The sequence below is a fragment of the Camelina sativa genome, chromosome 15, assembly GCF_030686135.1.
Source record: "Camelina sativa cultivar CO46 ecotype springtype chromosome 15, ASM3068613v1".
In the NCBI taxonomy this organism is placed as follows: Eukaryota; Viridiplantae; Streptophyta; class Magnoliopsida; order Brassicales; family Brassicaceae; genus Camelina; species Camelina sativa.
The window spans coordinates 16,289,480-16,302,908 of record NC_141894.1 but is presented as its reverse complement, the minus strand read 5'-3'; the positions used below and the strand labels follow the sequence as shown (position 1 = coordinate 16,302,908).

Sequence of the window (13,429 nt, the reverse complement as noted above, 5' to 3'; positions counted from 1 at the left end):
GGACAACAAACCGCTGCTGACCAACTCTATTTATATGCAAAAGTGATCCGCAGTTGGTCCTCTACGGTTTTCTCTGTTTTCTTTGGACTGCACTACTGCAGACTACGTTTGATGATTAAAGAGCGCTCTAATCCGCAGACGGATTTGTCGGCTCCAACCGCTGTAACCATTCACACCCTTAATGTTTTTGTGCGAGATGCACTATCATCATCCATGACGATATAAAAAACCATTAATTGGAATTATCGAACGGAAAATATATAAATAATTGAAAGAAAAAAATTGATGATACAAATATGATTGATACCATGTCAAAATTGAGTGAATTAGATATGTCATATTGGTTAACAAAGAAAGTATACTATAAGTTTTAGGTGAAAACAAGATGTTGGAAAAAAGAGAAAAAAAAAAGCAGAAAACACTTAACTATATACAGAAGATATATATCATATCATGCAAATTAGGAAGATGAAAAAAAGTTCTCATTTGGCGCGTTTAAATTGTTGTAAAATGGTATGAAACCATTTATATGATTGGTCTCAAATACAAGTGTACGCAACGCCACATTTTGTGGCTAAACCAGTCAACCTAAATTTTCTTAAAAACGAACTTTCTCAAACTAAATTTAGATGTAAAATGGGCAACCCCGGCTATCCTCTTCCTATTCTATAAGAACGTAATCTTTACAAATAACTCCGTACATTTATTATATTATCATTTTCCGCAAAACATTCACAATATAAACGATACGTAATAAAGCTCAACTCAAGAAATGAGCCACATACGTATAAAAAGTTACAACAACAAACACCATTTCCAGAATTAATCATTCTTTACAATATCCTGACGGTAAAAAGGAAGAGAAGAGTTACGACTCGACAAGAAAAAGCAAAAAAATGGAGTAAAAACCCGAACCCCGACCCCGACAACACAGCTTTAATCATAACCCTCCATTTGTCTTTAAGATCCCATGCATGCACGAGAAGTGGCACACTCAGGTACGCTGCCATTTTTTCCTTTTGCCTCTTTATTACTTGCTACATAATAATATTTATATTGTTTCATGTTCTTTCTTTTTTGCTTTCTTCATTTAACAGTTTGAGAAGCTGGTGAAGCGACCACCACACTGGCCGACGGAGAGTTATTGTTTATGTTCCTCTGCGACTTGTTTTGCCTCTTCGTGGCAGCTACTGACGACGGCGGAGCCTCCTGCTTCTGTCCCGTCGGCTGTCTTACTTTAACCCCTCGTATCAACTGTCACAATATTAAGTAATGATGAGAATTGAATACTAATGAAAAATTGTAGGAAACAAAATGTGATGTTTCTCTTACATATTTGCCACATTTAACGTCGGAGTATATGACTATGAAATCACCTTCTTGGAGCCCATTGGTTTTCACAAAATCGCCTGTAAAAGTAAATTTCCAAGGAAAATTAGTTAGGCGGCCACAACATTGATAGATTACAAAAGAACAACAAACTACAGAACAAAAGTTTATTAATGGTACATTTTCAAAAACGTACCGGTGTTCTCGAGAAGATACATCCTGCTTTTGTTGTTCGGCCAAAATCTACAACCCATTAAAAGAAGAAAATTAAATAACCAAAGAGATAGACTGGTCAAAGTTCCAACTCTTGACAAATACAGGAAAGACAATGAAAAAAAAAAATCAAATGTTCACTAAAGTAGCATCGTAACTTACCTATAGCGCATGTTCCACACACGAGAGGTTCCAATGTCTTCCATGGCTAGAGAGATACCGTCTCTTGCCTCTAGCTCCGGCAAGTGCGTCTCAGCTTCTTTCTGTATATTTTCATTTTCATAAAATTCAGTAAAATAAAAATTAACACCAAAATATATTTTTCAAAAAAAAAAAAAATAAACCAAAGCAGTGAAAATAACAAAAATCGGTTTTACATAAACACAGAAACTTAAAAAGAAAACAAAAAAAAAAGGAAAAAAGGAAAGCAAATGCTACAAGAAATTAGAAGTAAATTTACTTTTGGTAAGACGATCCTTCCAAGGTTACCCACGTCGCTTTGCTTCAAGACTTTCTGCAAGAGAAACCGCAAATTCTTTTCTGGTTTCCATCCCTTCCAATAGAAATAAAAATCATTTTAATTTCCATTGCAAATATCATTAATCAAACAGCTTCATCATCAAACCAATACGACTTGGTGCAATTACACTTTCCTTATAACATTAAACAATGAGAAAGATGAACATTGTGCATGTCTACCTGCCGACGATCTGGTACTGGTACTGGTACCACCTGCTGACGTGGCATAGCAGACGCCGAGCCAGCTCGGTCCATGGTTGGCAACTGAGTCTCCAACGGTGGTGGTAACTGAGGTGGCACAGACGGGACGTTTGGCCAATACATCCATGTCCCTCCGGTGGCGTTTGTGGCCACGGGGTTAAGTTGTGGAGCCACCGCGGCACAGGTTTCTCCGACTTGGTTCTGGTTCTGCTGATTAGTGCTGTTGTTGTTGTTGTTGTGTCTATGGTGATGAGATAAGAACCTTCTCTGTCTCGCCATCCGTTTCTTTCTTGCCTCTTTAGTTGCTGAGGAACACAAACGGAGCAATCTCTGATCTCTCATTTGTCCTGGAGGAATATAAGGGTATTGATACGGGTTCATGTTGTATCCGGTGAAACCTGTTGGCTCTCCAAACTGATTATACTGCGGGTTTGGCGGCATGGGGAATTGTTGATGTGGCATGGGACCAGACTGTGGTGGTGGCGGTGGCCATGACGGTGGAGATTCGAGTATAGGAAGATACTCCGGTGGCGGAGGAGGATAATTCGGAGCAGGCATATATCCGAAACCCGGATCAGAGACAAAAGTTTGTTGTGGTTGTGGTGTAGGAACCCATGTTGAAGGTGAGAAACAGGTTTGATCTGACGGTGGGATTAAGTTGGTGTTATTAGGGTTAGGGTTTTGAAATGGATCTTGTTGGAATGATTGTTGATAAGAGAGGTTATTGTTGGTGATGGTGGTGGTGCGTCTTCGTTGCAAATGATTAGTTTGGACCCATTCAAGAATCAGCTTCAAAAGCTGCTTCATCGCTTCTTTCCCACCACCTAGCCTTCTCGCCGCTGATTCAATCGTAGCTTTCTTTATCTTCACTTTCCTCAAATCTTCTGCCGACACAGTCTCCTTGTTGTTCTTTAGCCATTCCAAGAACACAGTAGCGAGATCATCGTCTTGTTCCAAGGAAGAATTCATTATTTGCATGTCTCCTCCACTGTTATTCTCCAACATCGGAACAACGACCTGATCTTGTTGTCTCTCAAGGGTTTGGTCCATCAAGTTAGGGTTCTGCGTGTCATCATCTTGGCTAAATATGGCAGAAGTATCAAAGAACTCGTTGCTATCGAGTAGATCCATGTACCCGAAAGTCTCCATCATATCAATGCAATCACCACCGCCTTCACCGCAACCAAAACCTTGACTAGTGTCTAAGGGAATCTCCATGGAAGCTGTGGATTGCAATGCGCCAGAAGTATCATCGCACTTTCCTGATCCGTATTGGTTTTGGTTGGGGGCCGGATCTTCTCCGTCTGATCTCAAGATAGCCCAAGAAGCAGCTGAGGAAGTGGAGGAAGAAGCAGCTGAAGAAGAAGAGGCTGAGGAGACGATTGCGTTGACAGGAGCTGGAGATGTTGAAGACGATGATGATGACGACATGCATGGGAAATCAGGAAGCGACGGGAGATCTCCGTAGAAGAGTGAAGGGTCATGATGAACAATCAAGTCATCATCTCCATGAGCATGATGATGATTATGGTCACCTCCATGGTCATCTAGCCAGATCTCTCTACCAACATCGTCCATTCCATCCATTAAAATAGCTTCATCAGCATCTCCGGCGAGTATTCCACAATCCTCAGCCAGATCTCCGCCGTTCGCCGCCACATGCAAGCCTTTCATTGGTGTGATGGATCCGTGAATAGTCTTTTCTCGCGATAGTGGAAATGAAAACGATAAAACTAGATTGGAGAGAGAGTGAAAAGTTAGGGTTTTTAGTATTTGTACGGACAGATAGGGTTTGTATGTGGGTAAGGAGGCAAGAAGGAAAAAAGAAAAAATTAACCCAACTTGGCTATCATCGAATCTTCAAACAACATAAACTATCTGGCCATCCATCTCCATACACATATAGCCTTATACTACAATCTTTTGAGATTCAGAAAGAGCTTGACAAGGTTAAAATTATACGGAAAAGAAGAAAGAGGATCCACAACATATGTAAAGATCCGACCAAAGCTAGCTATTTCCTCCAACTTCAGATGAACAAAGACCAATATTGTAATATGGTCTAAATTCTGCCTTTGGATCTGAAGTATACGAAGATGTGATATGTTTGCAAAGATTGGTCTTGGTTCACTACACGAAAACACGGCGTTTGGGACTACTTTTTGTGACTGAATTTATAGTCGCAAACTTTTGTGACTACTTTGTGACACTTTTGCCACGGACTAACGATGACGAATACAATGGACGTAAAACAGTCGCAAATTTACGGCGATTAACTGTAGTCGCTAACTCGTTGCTATTATGCGACTACTTTGGGACATTTTATCGAGAAAAAATAGAGCGTCGCAAAATAATCGCAATTTATGACAAACTATAAACTGAAGATTAAGTCAGTAAAGTTAGTCGCAAAGCTGTCTTTAAATCACGACGTATTTGCCACTTTTGTTTTGCTTTTAATTTTATTGTCACAAATCAGTCGGTGACTATGTCGGTAAAAAACGTGGTAAATGTGGTAGTGTGGATTTGTACTGAACTTTTGTGACCCTTTTTTGAGTCTCTATTACGTGGTAAAACAGTGACAAATGCGTCGTTATTTGCGACACATCCGTTCGTTGTTGCAAAAGAGTCGCAAAGCAGTCACTTATTGATGTCGGCAAAAAACGTGATAAATGTTTCAGTTTGCGTTTGTATTGAGCTGTTTCGAGCTTTAATTTGTCTCAATTATGTAGTTTTTAGTTACAAAGGAGTCCTTATTTGCGACTGTTTTTACTGGAGTCGCAAAGTAGTCGCAAAATTTATACTATATATAACGCATCACTCTCACCATTCCATTCATATCACTCTCATTCATTTCTAAGTAGAGAGACGGAATAAAAAAAAAGTAGTGAAAAAAAGATTTTTTTTTTTTTTTTAGAAGAGAAGAAAAAAAAAGAGAGAAAGAAGATTTGTTTTTTTAGAAGAAAAGAAAAAAAAAAGCTATGTGGAATTCATCTCGAGAGTGGATGTATAATCGGATCGATGGAAGAACAAATAATATCTCTAAAGAATTTTTGGCGGGAGTTGAGCAGTTCATGAATTTCGCAAACAGCCAGCCTATGGCACAAAACAGTGGAGGTAGGTTTTACTGTCCTTGCGTAAAATGTCAGAACGATGTTATTTTGCATGGTACGACAATATCTAATCATTTGCATAGTAAAGGATTTATGCCAAATTATTATGTATGGTCTGAACATGGTGAAGATTATGACGTGCTAGGGGTAGGAACTAGTAGTCATTATCCTAATACAAATTATACTAGTACTAGTAGTCAGCATGGTAGTCAACCTGGTAGTCAGCCAATAGGATTTGAGGGAAATGTATATGCTGAGATGGTGAATGATGCATTTCATGGTACCACGCCTTTTAATGAGTATCATGAGTATGAAAGTGGATATGATCATGGATATGATCATATCCATGAAGAACCCATTGAAGAGGCGAAACGGTTCTATGACATGTTAGATGCTGCAAATAGTCCACTTTATGATGGATGTCATGAAGGTCATTCGCAACTATCATTGGCGTCTAGGTTCATAAACATCAAGGTTGATAATAATTTGTCTGAGGCATGCATGGACGATTGGGCTGAATTGTTTACGGAGGTTTTACCAGAGGGTAATCAAGCTACTGGTTCATACTACGAGACAGAGAATTTAGTTCGAAAGATAGGATTGCCATACCATACAATTGATGTATGTATAGAGAATTGTATGATATTTTGGAAAGAAGATGGGAATTTGGAGCATTGCAAGTTCTGTGGGAAGCCAAGGTACAAAAGTAGTGGGGGTAGAACTAGAATACCCTTCAGTCGTATGTGGTATCTACCTATTGCAGATAGATTGAAGAGGATGTACCAATCAGAGAAGACCGCATCATCAATGAGATGGCATGCTGAGCATGATTCAGAAGATGGAGTAATGTGTCATCCATCTGATGCGCCTGAATGGAAGAATTTCCAACATTTACATCCCACATTTGCGCAAAAGCCACGAAACGTTTACCTTGGGTTATGTACAGATGGTTGTAATCCATTTGGGGTCTCCAAAAATCATACTTTGTGGCCTGTGATCTTAACTCCATACAACCTACCTCCGGATATGTGCATGAACAGCGAGTATTTATTTCTTACGATTCTGAACTCCGGACCAAACCACCCACGAGCCAGCCTTGATGTTTTCCTCCAACCATTAATCGATGAGTTAAAGGAGTTATGGTATAATGGGGTTGAGGCTTATAATATCTCACTAAATCAAAATTTCAACATGAAAGTTGTTCTTATGTGGACAATAAGCGATTTTCCAGCATACGGTATGTTGTCGGGATGGACGACACATGGAAGATTAGCATGTCCAATTTGTATGGATGACACTGGTGCTTTTCAATTACCAGCTGGGAGGAAAACATGTTGGTTTGACTGTCATAGGAGATTTCTTCCTACAAGTCATCCGATGCGGAAGAATAAAAAGGACTTTCTGAAGGGAAAAGATTCATTGAATGACGAGCCACCAGCATCTCTGAGTAGTCAAGCTATCTATGAGCGTATAAGGAAAGCCAAAGCACCTAAAACATCTATTTGCGGTGGGAATGGTCACGAAAAGAAAGTTAAAGGCTACGGAAGATGGCATAATTGGCATAAAGAAAGCATATTATGGCAGTTACCGTACTGGGTCGATCTGAATTTAAGGCACAACCTGGATTTGATGCACGTCGAGAAAAATGTCTTTGATAACTTGATGTACACCACTATGAATGTAAAAGATAGATCGAAAGACAACGTGCAGTCAAGATTGGATATTGCAAGATTTTGTTCCCGGCAAGATTTACATCTAGATGCTCAAGGGAGAGCCCCATTCCCTATTTGGAGATTGAAAACCAAAGCGAAAGAGGCTTTATTAAAATGGGTAAAAGAAGATGTTAGATTCCCAGACGGATATGTCGCAGATTTAGCTAGCTGTGCTGACATGAAAAATGGAAAGTTTTCGGGAATGAAGAGTCATGACTGCCATGTGTTTATGGAACGATTGCTTCCGTTCATATTTGCAGAGCTTTTACCGCGTAATGTCCACCTGGCGATTTCAGGTATATAAATTAAACATTTAATTTGGTTTAGTTGTTGATATTATATTTATATGTAACAACATAACATGTTATAACTTTGTAGGGATTGGAGCATTTTTCCGCGACCTATGTAGTAGAACATTGGAGCAATCCCGCCTCGAAATTCTGAAGGATAATATTGTCATGATCTTGTGTAATTTGGAGAAAATCTTCCCTCCTTCATTCTTTGATGTAATGGAGCACCTCCCTATTCACCTACCTTATGAAGCACAACTTGGTGGTCCTGTGCAATATAGGTGGATGTATCCTTTCGAAAGGTTTTTTTAACGTTTAAAAGGGAAAGCGAAGAACAAAAGATATCCAGTTGGCTCAATAGTTCAATCCTACTTGAATGATGAGATATCTTATTTCTCAGAACACTATTTCGCTTCACACATTTCTACAACAAGGAGAAGAAGGTAAAACTTCAAATATGATTATTGAATTTTTCTATCAACTTCTAAAATTGTGAAAAGGTTTTACAAAATAAACTTTAACAGGTTAATTCGGCATGAAGAAGGTGAAGTACCTGTATATCCTATACAAGTACCAGATATATTCACTCAAGTTGGTCGTCCAGGCGGAAAAAGTAGTGAATTTTGGTTAACTGAAAAAGATTATAAATGTGCACACGCATATGTTCTGCGCAATTGTGATTATTTCCAGCAACATGAGAGGTATTTTTGATTTACCAAGTATATTTATAACCATATGTTCTTAGGTAAACTTTAAAATATTTACTTTTTGTTGATAAAATACAGATTGTTGGAGGCGCAAATTCGATATGAATATCCAAAACTATCTGATGAAGATGTTAGGTCGAAAAGAGAAGAAGATTTCCATGAATGGATTAAGCAATATGTATGTTTTACTATCCACCAATTAATTATATCAACATGATAAATATTGTGATCTAAAATTTTGTATATATATTTGGCACAGGTGCGTGGTGGTTTTGAAAGTTTTCCTCCATGGGTCCATGAAATCGTGGACGGTCCTGAAAATAAAGTTAAGTCTTGGCCTATATATTTTACAAGAGGTTATCTGTTTCACACAAAAGCTCACGGTCTCACTAAAAAAACAATGAATTATGAGGTATGTGTCCGAGGACAAACTTATTCCAATTCATCTGGCGAGGACGATTTTTACGGGACCATTGAAAATATCATAGAGCTTACCTATCCAGGATTTTTGAATTTACGGGTCACACTTTTCTATTGTGAATGGTATGACTCTACAATTGACAAAGGCACTCGAATACGCGATGGAGGCATTGTTGACGTGTTGTCATCAAGGAGATACCGACATTATGAACCGTTTATATTAGGTAATGTTCTATTTTAAATATATATTTATAGATATATATATACATCTAATTGAGAACCATTTTTTATGTGTAGGTTCTCAAGCTGATCAAGTTTGTTATCTTTCATATCCTCACACTAAACGACCTCGAAAACTTTGGCTCAACGTTCTGAAAGTTAATCCAAGGCATGCTGTACAAGGGAACTTAAAACAAAAGGAGGTTGTTATATTGCAGCAAACAGTTGATGATGGAATGACAGATTCAATAGAGGAGATCATAGTTGACAGTTTCGTAGATGGTAATCAGCCTAATGAAGAACTTGATTTTGAGATCAACGATGCTGAACAAGAAGACGAATTTCGTGGCAACTACTCGTCGTCGTCTTCGTCTTCAGATGAGGATGAAGATCAAGAAGATGAAAATGAGGAATATGAATAATTTTCATGTTTATTATTTGTGTATTTGTAATTTTATTGAAATCGCAAACACTAGTGTTATTATAATTTTATTGAAATTTCGATGATGTTTTCTCTCTAATTTTATCAATATTTTATAGTCAGAAAAACGTCATAAATTGAGACTATAGTGCGACTGTTATGTTTTGTCTAATATTTTTTTGGTTAAAAAATCTTAACACAAAATTAGACTAATATTTTATTGTCACAAAGACGTCACAAATTGAGACTATATTGTGACTGAACTTATATTTTGCGACTGTTTTGTCACTAAAGTGATTGTGCATCTGTTTCTGTCAGTCGCAATAGAGTCTTAAAGTACAACGGTTTAGCGAGTATCTTACATTAATTTTAGAATTTTACAAATTTGAGTACAAAAAATGTCAACTTATACATTTCTACTTATATGTGACATCTAATATTTACTAAATTTCTATAATCACATAAATAAAACACCAAATTAGACAATTATGTTTATATCCTCCAACACATGTATTAGGGTTACATGTGTTTAATTAAGTTAGAGTAGTGAAGGTTGTATATATTTACAAAAACATATAAAAATTATTATGTTTGATATTTTATCAAAACTAAACTCTTAAATGAGAGTATACATGATCAAAGGGTCATGTCTAATATGTTTTTGGTTATAAAATCTTAACACAAAATTATACTAATATTTTATTGTCACAAAGACGTCACAAATTGAGACTATATTGTGACTGAACTTATATTTTGCGACTGTTTTGTCACTATTTAGATTGTGCATGTCAACAAATTGAGACGTGTAGGTGTCTGGGTTTATAATTTGCGACTGTTCTGCCACTAAGTATAGTTTTTGTTTAATGTTTACGACAGTCACAAAGTAGTCTTAAAGTACCACTACTTTCTTACGGATTAAAATTTCCCCAAATTTTAGTGAAAATTATTAGCGGTAATTATTCCCCCGAGTTTAATTATTCCCCCCCCCATCAAATTGAACACTCTTAGTAACACTCTTAGTAAATATCGAAACCCTCATAATTTCCCGAAACCCTCTTTTTTCTTTTCTCTCTGTCTTTTCGTTTTCTAATCTACTGAAATTCCGACTTCTTCTCCGACTTCTTCTCCGACTTCTGTTCCGATGAAATCCGGCGGTGGTGGTCGTGGATCTGGCGGTGGTGGTCGTAGATCTGGCGGTGGTGGTCATGGATCTGGCGGCGTTGCGAGACGAAGTAGAGATGTCGCTTCGTCGTCTCACTCCTCTAACCCTTCCTCTCACAACGAAAATTCTTCACACTCCCAACAATCTCAACCGTCGCTTCCATCTCGGTATACGCAAGCATCATTTCCCCAGTATCCTCGAGAAGCTTCTCCTCAGCCACAACAACCAGGCTTTCAACAACAGCTCCACTCCCAGATGCAGCAGCCACCACCACCGCATGCTCATGTTCCGGTGTATCAACAGGTGGCTCCTCAGAATCCGGGATACAACCAGCCGCTTCACAATGGTGGATATCAACCACCGCTTCACCATCCGGCTTATCCACCGCCGCTTCAGGATCTGGGGTTTCTGCCGCCGAATCCTCAGAATCCGGTGTATCAACCGCTGGCTCCTCCGAATCAAGGATTCCAACCGCCGCCGCCTCCGAATCAGGACGGTCAAGAGCATCCACCACCGGCTCAGAATCAAGACTTCCAACAGCAACTGGATGAGTTGCTTGCACTTCCTGGTCGACACCATCTCCCGATATTGAGTCCGCATCCCATCCCCGACACTCAAAGCATATGGTAAAATATTTTTTTCTTTTATTTTATCATTTGATTATTATTTTGATAAATAAGTAAAATATTTATCATTTGATTATCATTTTATCATTTGGTAAAATATTTTTTTCTTTTATTTTATAATTTGATTATCGCATTGCTCCCATTTGAATAACGCTTTGTGTGTTGTGTTATCGTTTAGATAAAATAAGTAGATTATTGTTTGGTTCAGTTTCTTATTGTTTTCAAAGTTTGGTTCGTTTTCTTAGTTGTTTTCAAAGTTTCTAAATTGTTTTCAAAGTTTGTTGTGTTGTGTTGTATTGTGTTGTGAAGTTTAGTTCAATTTCCATTAGATTATTGTGTTGTGATCCATTCGCTTATGTTTGATGGCTTATATTTTATAACTTAACACTCTCATATTTATGTAACAGGTTTGGACGAGACAAAGGAAAGCTATCTCGTGTTATTTCTGGGATTTTAAGGAGAAAGTTCGATGGTCCATACTTCAGCTGGAAGGTTACGCCATTACACATACGGGAGAGATATTTTAGATCCTTTACGGTAATGAGTTTCTTTTTAGACACAGTTTCTTTTTTTACTAAACTAAGTCAATGAGTTTGTCTTTTGTTTACTTACTTGACACTTACTTTACATTGTTGTACTGTGTAGAGGAAATACAATTGGGATGTTGCGATTACTGAGCTTGTGAGAGAAGGATTTGTGAAGATAGCGAAAAACAGAATGAAAGGAATTGTAAGTCAAGCAAAGACGTATGATGAGCCACCGATTTGGATCAATCCTACACTTTGGAAACAAATGTGGGAGCATTGGGACACACCTGAAGCTAAGGAGAAGAGCTCTAATGCATCCCAAGCCCGTAATTCTGATCGTGACGGTCTTGGAATCCACAAACATCTATCCAGCCAGAAATCTTACTTGCGAATTCAACAAGAGTTGGTAAATGCTCTAAACTAACTCTAATTATTTCATTTAAATATTTCAGTATCCACAATTAACATTTTTCTATCCATTGTAGGAAGAAAAGTTGGGACGTCCTGTCTCGCTTGGAGAGGTGTTTGTCGCAACACATACAAAGGCAGATGGAAGTTTTTATTCAGAAGGCCAAACAAGTTGTGGAGACATATGAGAAGAACATAGAGGAGGTAATGTCTCAAATGGAGTCTGATGTTACAGACCACTCCTCGCCAGATTCTCCTCATGCAACCCTCCTCCCCATTCAAGAAAAAGATGACATTTTCTTAAAGGTAATTTCCAGTACAATTGTCTTTGTTGTGCCTATCATAATTGTCTTATTTTGCTAAGCTAAGTATCTGATTTTGATTGATGCTTAAGAATCCTTGATATTGATATACTTTTGATTGATGCTTGAGAATACTCGATGTTGATTATCTGGGTTTGTGTGATATTTCTATCTGGGTTTGTGTGATATTTCTGTTTGTTATGTTTGTTTTGTGAATGATCATCTCTTCTTTTGTCTTAGTGTACTGTAACGAATGCCAAGGGAACCCCCTTTGGACTTGGAAGTCTCTCGGAGATAATCACCAAAGGGAAAAGAAAGGCTACTTATCCAAGCTCTAGTCCAGATTCGCTGTTAGAGATTCAAGAACAACTCCAGGTTGCTCGTCGTAAGCTCGCTGATCAAGATGAAGAAAATGCTCGACGTGCCAGAGAAGATGCTAGACGTGATGAGGAGCAACGTGACGCTCAAAACCGCATTGCAACCTTGGAGATGCTCGTATCCTACTTGAAGACTAGTGATCCGGGGGTTGCAGAATTCTTGTCTACTCAACCACCAGCCAATGCGCCATTAACCACAGCAGCACCAGCAACCAACATCACTCCAGCCACTGCGACCAATGTCAACCAACCTGCAACAACCACTTCAGGAGCTAGTTCACCATCTACTTCACCTGCGACTGCACCAACCACTTCACCTTTGTCAGTATCATCCTCTCATGCTTAACAAACTAATTCTATCTCTTTTAAGCCTCTATAACTATTTTTTGGATTGTGTAGTAGTGTTTCTAGATCCTTAGCCTAAAACTATTTTCTGTATATGATCGTTGAATGATTTGTATGTTTTTTGTTAAGATCATTCAAATCAGGATTTTAATTTAAATTCAGGTTTTTTTTTTCAAAATTTATTGTATACTGTCCCAAATTACTAGGTATATTTTCACTGATTTGCGACCATTTATAATTTAAATAAACACAAACAAAGTACCAAATTTGTTGTGTATATGTCAAGATTTTGGGACTAAAAAAACTTAGTCTTCAGTCCGTCACAAACAATTCTGACTCCTTTGCGACTATCTTGTGACTAAACAGCGACTATTTTAGGACCAAAATTCAGATTTTTAAAGTTTACTGTGGTATTAAGTCAGTCTTCCAAACGTAGCTAATTTGTGACTACCATGTCGTCTGAAAGAAGTCGTCTATTACGACTGCCAAAGCGAGTCACTATACTGTCGTTAATTACGACGGTATATTCCGGTCTGTCCGT

The 13,429-nt window shown here is 38.1% G+C and overlaps 2 protein-coding genes and 1 pseudogene across 2 annotated transcripts; 2 read left to right on the top strand and 1 right to left on the bottom strand.

Moving 5' to 3' along the window:
• Nucleotides 1–682: 682 nt before the first annotated feature.
• Nucleotides 683–5,196, bottom strand: LOC104747021 (B3 domain-containing transcription factor ABI3). The gene is made up of 6 exons (XM_010468585.3): nt 2,242–5,196; nt 2,003–2,095; nt 1,705–1,805; nt 1,526–1,572; nt 1,333–1,409; nt 683–1,254 (listed from the first exon to the last, which is right to left on the bottom strand). Exons 1-6 carry the CDS (start codon nt 3,934–3,936, stop codon nt 1,087–1,089), a joined length of 2,181 nt encoding a protein of 726 aa, XP_010466887.2. The 5' UTR covers nt 3,937–5,196; the 3' UTR covers nt 683–1,086.
• A 44-nt stretch (nt 5,197–5,240) lies between these two features.
• LOC147926725 (uncharacterized) lies at nt 5,241–7,821 on the top strand (annotated as a pseudogene).
• Nucleotides 7,822–10,282: 2,461 nt separating this feature from the next.
• Nucleotides 10,283–12,889, top strand: LOC147926724 (uncharacterized). The gene is made up of 6 exons (XM_087487180.1): nt 10,283–10,929; nt 11,337–11,466; nt 11,575–11,625; nt 11,669–11,862; nt 11,942–12,170; nt 12,407–12,889. Exons 1-6 carry the CDS (start codon nt 10,283–10,285, stop codon nt 12,887–12,889), a joined length of 1,734 nt encoding a protein of 577 aa, XP_087343306.1.
• The last annotated feature ends 540 nt before the right edge of the window (nt 12,890–13,429 follow it).